Source organism: Chinchilla lanigera, unplaced genomic scaffold (assembly GCF_000276665.1).
Source record: "Chinchilla lanigera isolate Chin_1 unplaced genomic scaffold, ChiLan1.0 scaffold00001, whole genome shotgun sequence".
Lineage (NCBI taxonomy): Eukaryota > Metazoa > Chordata > Mammalia > Rodentia > Chinchillidae > Chinchilla > Chinchilla lanigera.
Window position 1 is genome coordinate 31558110 of NW_004955402.1, and position 17623 is coordinate 31575732.

A 17623-nucleotide genomic window follows, 5' to 3' on the forward strand; every position below is an offset into this window, starting at 1 on the left:
TCAAAGAAATTGAAGAAGTAACAAAAAGACTACCAACTAAGAAAAGTCCAGGTCCCCACAGATTCACTACCAAATTCTACAAGAACTTTAGGGAAGACTTAATGCCAATATTCCTCAAACTCTTTAATGAAACAAAGGGAAGCAATAGTCCCAAAGTCATTCCAGGAAGCAAGCTTCACCCTGACACCAAAATCAGAAAAAGACCCAACTAAAAAAGAAAACTACAGGCCAATCTCTTTAATGAACATAAGTAGAAAACTCCCTAATAAGACACTGGTAAAAGAAAAAAAAAAAAAAAAAGACACTGGTAAAACAGAACACAGCAAATCATTAAAAAGATCATACCCCACGATCTGGTAAGATTCATTCCAGGGATGCAGGGATGGTTCAACATATGCAAATTAATAAATGTAATACACCATGTTAACAGAAGCAAGTAGAAAAATTACATGATCATCTCAATAGATGCAGAAAAAGCATTTGACAAAATCCAACATCCATTTATGATGAAAACTTTAAAGAAAACAAGGAAAGTCTTTATCGCAATCTGACAAATGCTATCTATGACAAACCAATGGCCAACATCATACAAAATGAAAAGAAACTGAAAGATTTCCTTCTAAAATCAGGAACAAGACAAGGATGTCCACTATCACCCCTGTTCAGTACAGTCCTCAAACCATTAACCAGATCAATTCTCAATTAGACAAGAGAAATAAATAAAAGGAATATGGATAGGAAAGGAAGAAGTTGAATTATCATTATATGCAGATGACATAATCCTCTACATATAAGACCCCAAAAATTCCAGCAAAAGACTCCTAGAATTAATAACCAAATTCAGTAGCATAGTAGGATACAAAGTCAGCACTCAAAGATCAATAGCATTCTTGTACACCAACAACAAACTTTCCAAGAAAGAAATCAGGGGAAAAAATAACTTTTGCAATAGTGTCAGAAAAAATGAAATACTTAAGAACTAACTCAACTGTTATGGCCTGTATATAGATGTCCCCTCAAAGCCTCATGAGCTCATAGAGGGTGCTTTGCAGAGATGGCTGGATCTAGGATATGTGAACATGGATTAAAGTTGTATGAATATGGATTAAGGGTATGATAACTAATTAGTCTGCTGTTTGGTTAAACATAGTTCTGGGTGTGAATGATGGGAAGACCCATCCTGGGGGTGGATGGCACTACCCAAAAGGCTTGTAGTCTGGATGGAATAAAGGAGAAAGGGAGGCTTGCGGTTTGCTACCTCCTGCCTGCTTTGCCATGGACCATTGCTCCTCTATGGTGCCCTTCTATAATGCCTGCCTTTGAGCCACTTGACTATGGACTGAAACCTCTACAAACTGTGAGCAAAAATAAACCATTTCTCCACTAACATACAGGTGCTGGGTATTTTGTCTCAACAGTGAGGAAATTAAGACACTAACCAAAGAAAGTGAAAGTCCTCTACAATGAAAACTATAGAACCCTGAAGTAGAAGATAGAAAATGCTATCAGAAAATTGAAAGATATCCCTATTCCTAGATAAGCAGAATCAACTCAAAATGGCCATACTTCCAAAACTGTTATACAATTTATTGTAATCCCAATCAAAGTATTAATAGCATTTCTCACACAACTAGAGAAAGCAATCTTAAAATTCATATGGAAACAGAAGAGAACTAGAAAAGCAAAAGCAATTCTTAGCAATAAGGGCAAAGTAGGGGACACCCCAATCCCAAACTTCAAGTTATACTACAAAGCTATAGTGCTAAAAACAGCATGTTACTGGGGGAAAACAGATCTGTAAATCAATGGAACAGAACAGAGGAGGCCGAAACATTAGGCAAACTCAGCTACCTTATCTTTGACAAAGGGGCCAAATATTTTCACTGGAAGAAAGCCAGCCTCTTTAACAAATAGTACTAGGAAAACTGGCCATCCACATGCCACAGTTGAACCTAGACCTGTATTTCTCACCATACACTAAACTAAAATCAAAATGCATCAAAGATAGAAATATTAAAACAGAAACAATCTGCTAGAAGATAAAATAGGTAAAGGTCTTGAAGACATAGGTGTAGGAAAAGACTTTCTGAACAGAACCCCAGTTGCACAAGAAATAATACCAAGATTCAACAATGGGAACACACCAAAACAACAAAATGAAACAAAAGCTTCTGTACAACAAAGGAAACCATCTACAGAATGACAAGACAGCCTACAGAGTGGGAAATAAAATTTGTCAGCTACTCCTTGAAGGACTAGCATCTTACAGAAACTCAAAAAACTAGGTCCCCCCCAAATTTAAAGACCCAATCACAAAGGGCATCTGAAATCAACAGACACTATTTAAGTGAAGAAGTACAAAAGGCCAATAAGCATATGAAAAAAATGTTCAGCATTGGTGGCCATTCAAAAAATGCAAATTAAAACAACATTGAGATTCTACGACACTCTAGAAAGAATGGTTAGCATCAAGAAATTAACCAATAACAAATGCTGGAGAGGCTTTGGGGGAAAAAAACCCTTCTTCATTGTTGGCTGGAGTATAAACTGTATGGAAATCAGTAAAAGGATTCCTCAAAAAACTAAAACTAGAAATTCCACTTGATCCAGCTAGTCCCCTTCTAGGTATTTTCCCCGAAGAGTTAAAGAGTCATACTGTGGTGACATATGCATACTCATGTTTATAGCAGCACAATCCTGCCAAATCTTGGAAACAGCCTACACATCCATCAACAGATAAATGGATAAATAAAAGGTAGTATTTATACACAATAGAGTACTACTCTGCCATAAAGAAGGATAAATTTGAGTCATCTGTAGGAAAATGTATGCAACCTTGAGACCATAATGTTAAGTGAAGTAAATTGGTCACATAACCTTAAATATTGCACTGTTTCTCTCATATGAGAAATTCAACCTATAAATAAAGTACAAAATATAAGACCGACAATAGGAAAAAAGGAGAGAGAAAAAAGTTATTGTGATCCAGCGCGGATAATGTATATAAAAGTGTACCTTGATTTAGCATACATGCCTTGTGTCTTTTGTATTTACTTTTCCATTAGTCTAGCTGTTAACCTATATGTATGATAATTACCTTTATAAGGATTTATTAGATAAATAAATGAACCTAATGCTGGCAAAAAATGGGGTGGAGGGGAAGAGGAAAAAAGAACTGAGATGTGTTATGTACATGTACCAGTTCCTCACAATGAATGTAATCACTACGTACTGCAAACATGTACTAATAAAAATGAAAAATAGAAAAAGAAAGAAAGAAAGAAAGAAAGAAAGAAAGAAAGAAAGAAAAAAGAAAAAGAAAGAAAGAAAGAAAAAGAAGAGTAGCCACAGGAAAGCAAACCTAAGGTTATGTCAGGTTGGCCTAACAAGGACTTGGAGATTACTTCTTCAAAAAGCATGACTGGGGTTTGGGGTGCGACAATGGTAAAGCACATGCATTGAGATCATGGGTTCTACATTCGGCACCCCGCCTAAAAAAAAAAGTATGATTGTGAAGAGAAGAGAGGATAGCACATGGAAAGTGACAGCTGGCGGGTTTTCAAGCTAAAGCTAGAAATGAGCTGAGTTTGTTGTGTACAAGATAACAGTAGCACATATTAAAGGGAGCTGTGCCCAAGGGGCAAGGGGGCTAGGAAAAGTCAGCTAGATGAGATTTTTTTTTCTCGAGGTACTGGAGATTGAAAGCAGAGCCACATGCATGCTAGACAAGTGCTCTACTACTGAGCTACATCCCCAACTCTTTTTACCTTATTTTGAAACAGGGTCTTGCTAAATTGTAAACTTGTAATCTTTCTCTCTCAGCTTCCCAAATAGCTGGGATTAAAATCAGGCATGTACCATCACATCCAGCTGTGAAAGGGAGCAGGCACTTTTCTACTCTAGCAGGAGAAGGGGGACTGTGAGTCAGTGGTTTGCATACTTGAATTTAGAGGTTCCTAGACCTTACTCCCAGAGTTTCTAATTTTGCAGGTCTCAGGTTGGTCTGAGAACTGCCTCTCTAACAAGTTCCCAAGTGATGCTGCTGGTCCTAGGACCTCCCTTGGAGAACCAATGGTAAGAAAATGTGTAGATAAGGTGGCAGAAACTTGAGGAAGTTTCCAGATTCTGTCTTTTAGACTTTCTCCGGGAAATCATGAGGTCATATGCTGAAATGAAAGAGGGTAGTGGTGAAATGAAAAACGTGAAAAGAGTAAATACTACTCCAAAGCCTGCTCACCAGCCACATACATTCCTCACAGAACCTAGCAAGTACAGGCCAGGCTCCCAAAAGTAATTGCTCATGTTTATTTGCATACAGACCAACCATTAACTGAATCTGCTAGCTCATGCCTGCACCTAACTAAACATTAGCCTAAAGCTCCACCCAGTGTTGGAAAGTGAGGTCAGGATGCAGAGAGGAGGGAAGGCTAGAGTTTGGAGGAAATGATTCCAAGTCCTTCCATTCTTCCTTAAATTCCTGATTTCTAGCTTTCCCTCATGCTCTCAGAACTGAGGTGCCATAATATGTCTCAGGTGAAAGACTCGCTGGCCCCTCCTGAGATCTTCTGGTTCCAGGTACCTCACAGGCCTTCATGTGCTCACTCCGCCACTCTTCTCGGATCTTGTCCAGTGCGTTGATGTGCTGCATGTACGCTTTGTCTACAATGCAAGAAAAAGCCTCAATTCAGAGACTAGATCATTGGCTCATCAGAGTTGTGATGAGTTCACAAGGCCTTCAACAGCCACGAGGTGGCTGTCACTTTCCATGAACCAAGCACGAAGCAAGAAGTGCCTCAAGGAAGAAGTGAGAAAAGCTGAGAAAAACCTCGGCCTGGGTTTTCTTTATCTACTTCTGCCTCAGTAGCTCCCGTCCCTTTTCATTTTATGGAAAATTCTCCAATGAGAGATGCAACAGAACTGCCTTGAGTGCTAAAGCAACACCAAGATAATAAGTCTTTCAGCAAATAATTTTTTATTTATAAATATTTTCTGTTAATTTTTTTTGACACAAGATCTTGCTATGCAGTTCAGGTTGGCCTTGAACTCATTATGAAGCCCAGACTGGCCTCAAACTTGCAGCGATCCTCCTACCTCAGCTCCCTGAGTGCTGGGATTACAGGTGTGTGCCACCATGCCCAGCTTTTTTCCTTTGAATTTGTACAAACCAATATACTTTGGTTTTTTTATTTAGAGGCTTCCTAAGCGATGGCCTTCACAAGAGGCTTGTTTCTGGGAATTAGGAAGCTTCACAACTTCTGGTTTGGTTTTGGATTTCAGGGATGACAAGATGTTGCACCTCAGCTGTTTCTTTCACAGTGGTTGAGCGGGCTGCAAGGGCTGAAAGAGTCTTTTAAACAGATAGCCACAAAAACGCAGATCAATTCCAAAGCAACACCCCCAGGACTCCACTCCCACTGAACCCTTCCACTTAAGGCAGCAAGACCTCCACAGGCAGCAGCCAGAACCTGCCATCTCTTGCACTGCCTCCCACTTAGAAGGATTCTTGTATACTTTCCCTTCCTCCCTCCTCTCCCTTCCTTCCCTCTTCTCTCTTCTTTACCTCCCTTCTAACATCTTGTTGACCCTACTGTAAATACATATATTCTTTATTGTAAAGCTACTTTTCTCAGAGACACACAGGATAATGTACCACTGACCCTCCCCATCCAGAGGAACAGCCCCCTCACCTGAGTCCTCTACTGCAGTCTTTGAAGTGGCCAGCTTCACAAAAAGCTGTGGAGACAAAAAAGAACAGCACTCAAGGACGCTGGGCCCGGCTTCCACAGAGAAGCACATGTAAAAGCAATGAGTATGAAGAAACAAGGTCTTGTTGAAGTTGCATCTACTTTTCCCTCATGAGCAAATCACTCAGTTTGCCCTTTAATCTTCTCATCATTAGAAAACGGCCATAAACATAATGCCTTATGTCTTACTCCTGCCCTCTGGTTGCTGACAAACTTACGTCAAGATTTTATAAAGTTAAGTTTCCAATCTGCCCAAGCAAGAGGCAACAAATAAAAGAGCTGTGTTTTGAAAAAGATGAAAAAAAAAATCAGATCTCTTATGCTACCCTTTGCTCCCCATGACCACACTTTCCAGTGCTTTCCCCAACCCTAAAAATGTGACAATGTTTTTTAAAGACTATTAGTTGTTTTTAACCTGACAAATTTAAATCCCAATCTTTCACACTGTCAGCTCTTCTAGGTACCTTTTCTTGTTGCTTCGTGTTCACCACATTGGCACTCCGGTGGACAGCTTGCTCTGCCTCATCTTTGTCCCGGCATTTCTGCTCATAGGTCTTCTTTGCCTTTGTTGTTACAAAGAGAGGGCCGAGACAAGTGATCGGGTTATAACTCTGGAAAGCAGCCGCCTTAGCCCTCTAAGCCCAGCAGAAACGGGACACTCTGGTTAGGAGACCTTGGACTCTCAAAAGGCAGATGCTCGTTCTTGTCAGTCTCTGAAATGTCTCTCTGGCTCTAGCCCTCTCCCAAATTAGGGAGAGTGGCAACTTCATCACAGAAGTAATAACTCCAGTTTAGTAACACAACATACAGGAGCTTTAAAAATTGACTGAACACAAGATTAAATTTGAAATAGGCAAAATTAAAATGTGTGCAGAACTCCATGAAACTCCATGATATATAATCCAACCCTTATGTAGCAATCATTATTCTCAGAATTTATGTGCAATCATTGGTCACTGGTACCAACACATTCTAATTATGCCTCACTATTCTAATGTGCCTGGCCATGACTATTGAGGGGGGGACCAAAGACATCATTTCTTTTACCTTAGTATAGTCATGTTCCTTTTTGATTTAAAGAAAGTTGTTTTAAGTAGTTTAAACATAGGCCATCCCTACTTTGTATCAAAATAAAAACTGAAAGGTCTAAGGATGAATCACAGTAGTTTGATCCCCGGTAACATATGCATAAAAACAAAAAAACAGGTAATAGTGCCACCATTACCACTAATATACAAACAGTTCACAAACTATAATCATTAGTGAATCAAGGAAATAATTTTGTTTCAACTATGGAAACAAAGCCTTGACTTGCCTAAACAAAGCCAAACTGGTGACCCCAAAAATTAGCTAATAAATAAAAATGGTGGGAAAACTGCTTGACTAAGAAGGAAGACACTCCATTTCTACTCTTTGTTTGGCTGGTTTCTCTGGGGCTGTCTATAACCAGAGAGTAAGTGCTAAACCTGAGGGCATATGTTCAAATCAAGGGCATCAGTTCAAATCCTAGCTCCATCATTGTCTAGATGTTCTTCAATAAGCTATTTAGCCTCTCTGGGCCTCAGTTTCTCCCTCTGCACAGTAAGAGTTTTATACATATAAATGCGTATAATATATATTTGTTCTCAGGTGTCTATAAAAGTAAAAGCAGATATAAGTGTAGTTCTATAGCGATTACACATTTATAAACAAAATTGTGTCTAGAAATGGAATTCAACCCACAAAACCCATAAAATTAAAATTAATAATAACTTTTTAAAATAAAGTATCCTTTGTAGACAATGGTTTGTGCTTACTGAGTATTTCATGTGCCTCCCTACACTACTCAGCACCCTCTGCATTTCAGTTAGGGTTAGTCTTTCAGTAAAGAAGCTTACAAGTCTCTCTATATTCTGTACACATAAAGAAATATGAGTTCATAATTTTTCATAAGAGAAAGAACATAAGATATTCATGTAACAAGGTCCATGCAATAATTCTTTTCAAGCAACAATATGTTGGAAACATTTCTCTACATCAAGCATGATCCCTGTAAATCAAAACTTTCAATGGTTGTAAAATGTACATATGTCTTAAATAGGTATATTTGCCATAATTTTCTTAGTCAGCTCTCTAACGGTGGATATTCAGCTTGTTTCTCATTTTTTAGGCATACCAATACACTAATTTTATTTTGAGTACTATGTGATATACACAGGAAAAATTCTTAAAAATGTAATTATCTAGCACAAAAGCATCTATACATCAGACTTCCTTCCAAAATAGTTGCACTGATTTATACTCCCACCAATATTATATGAAATTACTTACTTCCTCATGCTCTCACCAACACCAAGTTTAGTCAGTATTTTTAATTGTATCTAACACGGAGGAGAAAAATGCTAGTATACTGTTTTATTTGCATGTCTTTCATTATTACTAAAGTAGTTTCAGGGCTTGAGTAAGTAGTCTATAAATTATTACATCCCCAAAACACTTGTTTTGAGTACCGTATCTCTGATACTATATTGTATTATATTTGATTTCATGTTTGGCTTCTCCATATATTGCAAACTTTTAAAAGGTAAGAAATAGTGGTTTATCTTTCCTATTTTATGTCTTTTGTTATTTTTTTATTGGACCATTTTTAAATTCAATTGACTTTTTAAAAGCTCAGTGTGCATTAGGACCACTAGCCAGGTACAAGATATGTGTGTCACAAATATTTTTCCAAGTGTTTCATCTATCACAGAAGTATATATGAGGTGGCGAGGCGTGGTGGTGCACGCCTGTAATCCCAGCACTCAGGAGGCTGAGGCAGAAGGATCACTGTGAGTTCAAGACCAGCCTGGGCTACAAAGTGAGCTTATGGTCAGCCTGAACTGCATAGTGAGAGCCTGTCTCAAAAAGACAGGGAAAAAAAAAAGTATATATGAGGTGATAATATTTTTAACTACAAAGAAATCTTAAACCAGGTATGGTGGTACACACTTGTCATCCCTTCACCTGGGAGGTGAAGGCAGGAGGATTGCAAGTTCAAGCCCAGGCTGGGCAACTTAGCCACTTTGCAAGAACTTTTCACAAAACAACAACAACAAAAAAGGGCTGGGGACATAGTTCAATGTGCAGGCCCTGGGTTCAATCCTCAGTATCAAAGAAAAAAGCCTTCAATTTTTATCCAAGTTACTAGTTCTTTGCCTATTCATTTTTTAAAAATATGACATGTTAAGCAGTTTTTCTCTGTTCCAACACAGTCCTTATAATTGTATTTTTAAAGACTACCTAACATATTTAACCTTTCTCCAATTGTCAGTTACTAAGTCATCCACAATGCTCATTATTGAATATGTTCATGCCTTTGTTGTTCATATTTTGTATGATTCCTGAAGACAGAGTCTTAGAATCTTAACCTAAGATTGATGGGGTATTCATGTTACAGCAGTATAATCCTTAATAGGTAAATCTTGGAAGCAGCCTATTAACAGATGACTAGATAATGAAGATGTACATGTATGTATAGCAGCCATAAAGAAGAATAAATTTGAGTTATTTGTAGAAAAATGGAAGCACCTAGGGACCATAATGCTGAGTAAAATCAGTCAGACACACAAACTTAAATATCACATGGTTTCTCTTATATGAGAAACCTGAAGTATAAACAATGTAAAGAGTAAAATAAGAAATAGATGATAGGAAATCCGGGCCAAAATGACGCAGTACCAGACCTGGGAGGAGTTCAGTACTGTGGCAGAGAAGCTCTACCTCGCAGAACCGATGAAGGCCAGAGTAGGCAAGCCACTGGGAATTTGTGTATTGAAGTAACAGATGACTTAGTTTGTTTGGTGTACAGAACAGATCAAGCTCAAGATGTGAACAAGATTGAGAAGTTCCAGTCAGCTGATGCGACTTATGGTAGCCATGGAGTCTAAAATGTTACCATGGAAACAGACTGACAGTTTGAAATGACTGAAATGAAGATTCTGTACTTTTTGTAAGAGGTAAATATCTTTTGAAATTGATAAAGTATTGGAACAGAAAATACTTTATGTAACTAGGTGGGCTATTCAAAAGTCAAGAGATAGTTTTTTGTATTTTCTTTTTAATATTTATCTTAGAGCTCTAGGAATATAAATGCTTTCAGTTAGAGAACCATTATTTTTTGGAAATTGAACAAGAAATGCATCTATCTTAGAAACTTTCTGTAGAAACTATTTGAGGTTGGGCAGAATGTATAATTATTTCTCTGGTAAATATGTATCAGTAATTTTAAAATAAAATACCAAGAAAAGCCAGTTCTTACATTTAGTTTATCTGCATATAAGAGAAAGTTAAATGTAACCATTTCGGTGGATTGTTATATTTCTTTTGGGGCATAAACTTTGCACTATTAATACACAATAAAAGAACAATAAATATATATGGTAACTAGGGAAAAAAAAGGAATAGATGATAGGAAACAGAGGGGTAGATGTTTTATACAGGAGAAGGGGATCCAGAGATGGAGGGAAAGGAGGGGAAGGGGAAATAAAAAGGACTAACATGCAGTATGTATATTGTATCAACTTTCCACAGTGAATATATTCATTATATATCACAAATGTATACTAATAAAAATGTAATTAAAATTAAATTTTTAAAAAGATTGATGGGGTATGATCACATTTATAGCACCAAAAAGATACTTCAAAATGTCCTTTAGAAAGGCTTCCCAGGCTTCTGGGAAGATGGAACAGCTGTACTTTTCCCAATTCCTCTACATTAGTACAATTAAAAACCCTAAACATTATGCATAAAACAAAAATAAGATTCTGAAGATTTCTCAAGATGGAAGAAAGATGTTAAAATTATACTGCAAAAACTTTAGAGCAGCTACTCTAAGAGTATTCAGCAAGCATTTACATACTTAAAACAAATGAAAAATATAGTATTTGCAAAGAAATACAAAAGCTCAGCAAAGAAAGAGAGAATATAAATAATAAAGTAGAAATTTTAGAACTGAAAAGTGTAACCAAAATAAAAAATTTCAATGGATGAATTCAAAAGAATGGAAGAGACAGAAGGATCAGTGAGCTAAAAAAAAATAAATAAATAAGCAGTTGCTGGGCACAGTGGTACGGATTTATAATCCCCAGGTACTCAGGAGGCTGAAGCAGGATTGTGAGTTCAAGGTGAGGCTGGGGAACAAAATTTTGTCTTTAAAAAAAAAAAACTACCTAATATGAACAGAGATAAATAAGCTAAAATATAAGGACAAAAGAAAAGATGTAACATTATTAGAAGCCATGGAGACCATGTGAAAGTTGCACAATTTATTTCAAGTGCTGAAAGAAAAGAACTGTAAACACACAATTTCATATCCAAGTAGAGCATGGTAGTGCACACCTCTAATCCCAGTACTCGGAAGGCTGAGGCAGGAGGATTGTTGTGAGTTCAAGATCAACTTGGGCTACATAGTGAGTTTAAGATCAGCCTGAACTACAAGACCCTGTCTCAAACAAAAAAAAACAAAACAGAAACCTTGGACTAGTAGAAGGAAAATAAAAGAGTGTGACAAACAAAAAAATGAGTAAATGTAGTAGCTCTTCTTTCTCCTATCAAATTTTCTAAATTATTTTTGACAAAAGAAGGAAAAAATATAATACTAATATAGCTCTAAATATAAGTAGAGGAAATAATTAAGAAAATTATGTGTATATTTTGATAAGCCTGTCTCTCTGTGCAAAAGCTTGCCCCAGGCTGCTCAAAACCTAAAAGGTCTCGGGGGAAAATCATATATTCACCAACACATTTTGTGTACTACACTGACACTGACATTATCCCCTATTAATCAACTGTTTTGAGATAATATCTATCAAAGAAAAATCCAGCTCAGCAGGACGGACTGTACACGTCATCAACAGTGGCGACACTTTCATATCATGTCACAGTCAGAGTATCGTAATACACATCCATACAAAGAGGAAGTCATAAATGCTCTCAGAGTAAAATTTGTTGTATTCACAGCTAGCAGATCCATGAGAAGCTAGAATGAGATGCACAACAACTTGCCTTACCTCTATCTTGCCAAGTATTTTTAATAAGCTACTTAAAGGAAAGAGGACTTTTACAATTTCCAGTTATCTTAAAGCAGGAAAGAGTCACTCAGTAAGAGGTAAACAATCAAGATTCAAAATAGCCACAGGATAAAGGCTCAAGTACAAAATATATGGCATAGTGCCATACACATATTTTTGCATCTTGGCCTTAAACATTTAAATTGACTTGCTTTATTTTCCCAGGTTATCAGAAAGATAACACCATTGCATTTTCAATATCTGATTTCATCTTCAAGCCTTCCAAGGCCTTAAAAAGAAAAACCAAATCACTAAAGATTACTTTCCCTAAAACACTACACTGATAAATAATAACACTGTTGACATGCTATTTGAGTAGGAACATGCTCAAACACTGCAGAGTATTCCTGAAAATGTCCCTAATGCCCACTTCCAGAAAAAAAAGGCAATAAAGCATGACTCACCTCCATGGTTTTCTTGAACTGTAAGTTCCTTTGTTTATGGGCAGCATCCATTACAAGCTCTGTCTGTAAAGGGAGCACAAGTGCTATTAGTGAAATTATTTCTTTTTTTGCAATGCTAGGGATCAAACTCAGGGCCTCACGCATGCTAAGCTACCAACTGAGTTGCACAAACAGCCCAGAAATTATTATTAATACCAGTTTATCTTGAGAGCTAAGTGTTCAACATGAATTATTGCACTGAGTCATCACACCATCTGGAAAGCAGTTGTGCTATTTACTACCCTCATTTCACAAATGAGGAAGCTGCAGAACCCAGAGGCCAAGCAATGTGCCCAAGGCCAAAGGGCTAGTCAGTGATGGTGCCCATCTTTGGCCTCAGGCAGTCAGACTTTAAAGCCAGAAAACTCAGGCACCTTGGAGACCCACTGATCACCTTAGAACATTCTCTTCACTAAATCTGAAATCAAGAAACTTTGGTTTCAAAGGGGAATTTTCAAATTTTTGTTAAAGCACATTTGTATTTAAAAGAGGTCTTTATTCTGTAAGCTTATGTTAAATTAGGGACATAAACATTTACTTCTGTAGCTCATCAATGACACATGTTTCACCAGTAAAGAGCCCAGGAAATATGAGGGGGAAAAAATGTTTGTAGGACTGTTAAGAGATGCTGCTCTCCTACTCTTTACACCACCTAACTCAGCCGAGATAAATTCCAGTGAGTTCACTTGGTAGCAATTTCCCTGGGATTATTAAGTTTTTGTCTATCACCATAACATACAGAGATGGATTTTCAAGATACTTGGAGGGAATACTTGAGATGGTCTCACTTCAAATATAAGCTTGTGAGGTACATGAAATTCCCTTGGGAGTGCCACAATGGCCCACACAGAACTCATCATTTATCTTCAAGCCCAGATGAAAGAGATGTACCAAAAGGTGACCATTCACTGGTAATGGGGAGGACAGCATAGATGCAGAAGAGACAGTTGGAGCCCCACATGGAAGAACACACAGTAGATCCTTGCCATAGCAGGCAGGGAGCTGTGGGCTTATGTGAGCAACTATGTCCTTCTGCCAGGAGGAGGAGCAAGAAAGCAGTAGCCAACTCTAACCTGACAAGCATGACCCCTGAGGTCCAAGAAGTGATACACTGTATGTGCTCACTGCCACTCAGTGACACCAGGTCCACCTCTGTCTGCTACACTGCCTCATCTCCCCATGTCAGTGTTCACTTATAGGGTGATGCTATTCATGTTGACCCCAATGAATCAAAGGTTCTCTTTCATGTCTTTTAGGGGAAGGTCTCTTCTAGGACTCAGCATTTCTGCTTAGACCAAATCCAGTGGAAATATGGTCGTATTACTGACAACCCAAAGCGTGCAAAACACAATCATCTCTGCTATAGAGTGGGAGAAGCAAAATGGAGAGGGAAAGGAGAAGAAATTTACAAATGACCCACATACCCCTCAGGTAAATTATTGAAATGACTGCTTTGTGGCCCATTTTCCACCTATCTTCCCTCAGGATGTATTCTCAAAATGGGAAGCATTAATGTTAGTTACAGAGGAGGCTCCCTGCTCAGCAGATGGCTCTTTCCATAAGCATCACAAAGATCTCCGTGACCATCCTCATCTTAGCTAAAACACAACGATGTAGGCACTACAGGACAGAATGACTGACCATGTGCTACCTTTATCATGCTAAGGACATTTCTGGGCTGGATAAGAAATCTTAGCATCCTCAAACATTAAGACTCCTGACAATGAGACCCAAAGAGCCTTCCCTACCCTCCCAGCTCCCAGAGATAAGGTAAGACCCTCTCACTGCTTCTCATAATAGCCTTTCACTCTGCTGGCCTTACCATTAACATTATTTCTTCCAGGAGCCTCCCCTGGTCCAATGGATGAGAGAATGTGCTCCCACTGTGTGTTCAGATGGCACCTTGCTTTCCCCTGCATCATATAGGTCTCATCATGCTTTATTGTGAATCTGTGTCACACCAGCCTGTCTGGACATGCTCTTTGCTCAATGACAGAAGGATAACCATGTCCATCTTGGTGTCCACCCTCAGAAAATGTTAGTTGTAAGTGTGAGCAGCCATAGATTTCTTACCAGCCATTCACCCACACCTTTCCCATGCCCGTGTTCTAAAATAAACCAACTATGGTTTTCTTTGATAAGTGGAAATGGCTTAATTTCCAAGAAGTGGAAGACCAAAGCGTGCAGAGTTTGACCATTAAAAATGAGAAGTTAGCATTTACATCTTTTCCCTAAAGTTTAATTTAAAACAAAATTAAATACAGAAGTGGTGCAACTCCAGAGTTCATTATAACTGAAGAAATTACAAAATGATTGATAAATTTTGGACTTTTCAAAGCCCTTAACATATTTCCCTGCTGTACAGGGAACTTAACAGCAGCAAGCTGACATAGGCTACTCTACTGCATAAGGGAATTCAGAACTTGTTTAACTGATACGTCACAATTTGGTCTGTGCAACTTGTTAGAAGGGGAAGTTTCAGAAACCTGGTTTTTTTGTTTGTTTGGTTTGGTTTGGGATTTTTTTGTCTTTTTGAGACAGGGTCTCACTATGTAGTTCAGGCTGGTCTTGAGTTCACTTTGTAGCCCAGACTGGTCTTGAACTCACAACAATCCTCCTGCCTTAGCCACCCGCATGCTGGGATTACAGGCATGAGCCACCATGCCTGGCTTACAAACCTAGTTAAAAAAAAAACTCTCCCTGAAAAGGCCAGAGCTACCAGAGACATTTAAAAACAAGAGGAAATGATTCTCCTCCCTTCATAATGGAAGTCATGTGCATAGGTCCTGGTTGCCTAAGACACTAACTTTTGAAAAATTGAAATTCCCCTAGAGAGGTGAGCAGGCCTGGCCATGTCAGCATAAAGTTGTGTCTGACCATTCAATGGGTGTAACATGAATGCTATTTCTGCTCATAAAAAAAATCTTTGTGCCAGATGCACTCCTCTGGCGTGACAATGGAGAAAATGTGTGCAACTGCTTGATACAATATTCCTTAAACGTTCCTATCTGCCTTTCCTTCCTAGTAAGAGGTACAGAACAAGTACAGGCTGTGAATTGGGAAGAGGTCAGGGGATGCTAAAAGTAGGTCATGACATGACAATAAATGAAAGGTAGGGACGCTAATAGGAGGCTACTGCCCAAGTCAGGTGTTATGGCTTGTATCTAGATGTCCCCCAAAGCCTTATGTGGTTATACGTGGAGCTTTTGGTGGTAGCTGGCTCTAGTGTGTGATGCTGGGTTTCAGGATGTGACATTGGGCTTGATTCATGGTGCAATACTAGGATTGTGGGTGTGAGTGCTACCCACCCTAAGGGCAAGTAGCCTGAATAAAATGTAAGGGACACAGAAGGCTGCTGTGGTCGTTGTTTACCACTTGTCACTTGTCACTTGCTGCTTGCTGCCTTCTGCCTGTCTGCTGTGTGATGTCCCTCTGCCATGCCACCCTGCCCTGGCACCAGCCAACTATGAATTGAAACTGTGAGCCAAATAAATCCTTCCTCCCTTAACTTTGGGTGCTGAGTATTTTGTCTCAGCAATGAGAAAAATAAATAAACATTGGGCATAGTGGCACATGCCTATCATCCCAGTACTTTTGGAGGCTAAATTAGGAAGATCCCAAGTTCAAGCTCAGCTTGGGCAACTAAGTAACTTAGTGAAAACTTATCTAAACATTAAACATTAAGAAGGGCTGGTGATGTAGGTCACTGTGAAGGCCATGTATTCAGTCCCAATACACACACACACACACACACACACACACACACACAGCTGTTGTCCACACCAGATATCAGTGGCTACCAAAGAAACCACTCCCTGACTCCAACTTAGAACCACAGGCAAAGTTGCCAAGTTTGATGTAAGGGTACAGTCAGCTTTAATTGTTGGCTGTTTGTTAGACATACACCCTGCAAATAACCTCTGGGCACTAAAGAGCCAGGATGCAGAAAGGGTCCCAAAGGGACCTCCAAGAAAGGTGAGTCACCAGAAGTCCACACAGAGCTGACCTAGGAGACCTGGGCAGAAATCTTGTGGTGCCACATAAAGAAGACTTTGTGCTCCAGGTTTCCAGTCTTAAAGCCTGGGTACAGAAGGAAATTCTGGAAGCACCTTAGTTGGCTACAGGGTAAAGCTAAATATACAAGTCTTTCGGGGACAAAATGGAAAGGAGTCAGAATTGTGGCTGGTCCAATCTAAGTAATACTTTGTTATGAGCATAGAGTTATTTTTCTGATCCCTATAACTTCCCAAATATTTGTCGGTTTTATAAACTGTTGTTTACTCTCATGTCCTTCCATGTAGTTAGAGTAAAGCCTCTCAGTGAAAAGAGCCTATGCATAGCTTCTGTGAAGATAAAAACAACTTGGACTTCCCAGGCTCTCTGCTTCTCTATTTGTCAAACAGGATTACTCAATATATGATGGACTTCAGGGCAAGTGTTAGTCTCCTCTAATTCCTTGCTCTCCCCTCGTTCCTTACCCAGGAGAAGGGGTGTGATGGGGAGCTCACCAGCTGGGATCTGTCAGGAGCTTATATGTGGTACTGTTTTAATAATAGCAACATATTTGAAAAGAAGGGGTGGCCCCTGAGTCCTGCAGGAATTTTAAGGAGAACAGACCTAGGTGCAAAAATGGGTACAGAGACACAGCCACCTAGACTGAGTCCTTACATGGGGACTCCAATAAATAACTTCTCAGGCTACACAGAAGCATCATTGTGGGGGGGTGGCAGCAGAACTGAGGAGTTTAAATAACAGAAAAGCTCAGGGTTTTCTGCAGGGGGAAGGGTGACCCGCAATCCCAACCTTTTTCCGTTGTAGCTTCTGCTTTTCCCTGAATTCTTCCATTTTCCTGGCCTCTTCTCTCAGAGTCTGCGCAAGCTGAATGTGACACTGAGCCACATTGTCTACTTCTGCAAAAAGAATTTTTTAATAAAACAGTAATGAAGCTCTATATCTAATTCAGCTACACAAAATTCAACATGCATAGTCACAAAGGAATGAAAGCAAATATTAAAATCATTTGGTCACCAACATTTATTAAGCTCTTTCATGTGCCCAGCATTTCTCTGGCCACCAAAACCAAGGCTAGAAAGCCCTTATCTTAGCCTCCTACCACTAACTGTTACTAACCTAGCATATGGCCAGCGCTGGGGAAAAAAAAAACACAGCCAAGGGTGCAGCTCAGAAACCTGTATCCCAGGATACATTCCTAAAGCCATCATAATTTCAAAAGTGAGACTTCATTCTCTTTAGACAAAATCTTGGGATCCTTCTATCTCTAAAAGTTCAGGAGCCTGAACTTTTATTTTTTTTTTTATTTTTTTTTTTTATTTTTCTCCGGTAC

General features: G+C 39.0%; 1 protein-coding gene and 1 pseudogene across 2 annotated transcripts in view; one reads left to right on the forward strand and one right to left on the reverse strand.

The window, feature by feature from the left end:
* The window catches only part of Pstpip2 (proline-serine-threonine phosphatase interacting protein 2), a 99567-nt gene that overhangs the window by 19775 nt on the left and 62169 nt on the right, over window positions 1-17623 (reverse strand). For both annotated transcript variants that reach the window (XM_005372863.2, XM_013510408.1), the window contains exons 5-9: window positions 17083-17189; window positions 12241-12303; window positions 6209-6307; window positions 5688-5733; window positions 4580-4659 (exon numbers count right to left, since the gene is read on the reverse strand). In XM_005372863.2, coding sequence (XP_005372920.1) covers window positions 4580-4659; window positions 5688-5733; window positions 6209-6307; window positions 12241-12303; window positions 17083-17189 — 395 coding nt within the window. The remainder of the gene's footprint in view (window positions 1-4579; window positions 4660-5687; window positions 5734-6208; window positions 6308-12240; window positions 12304-17082; window positions 17190-17623) is intronic.
* LOC102026374 lies at window positions 9432-9676 on the forward strand (annotated as a pseudogene).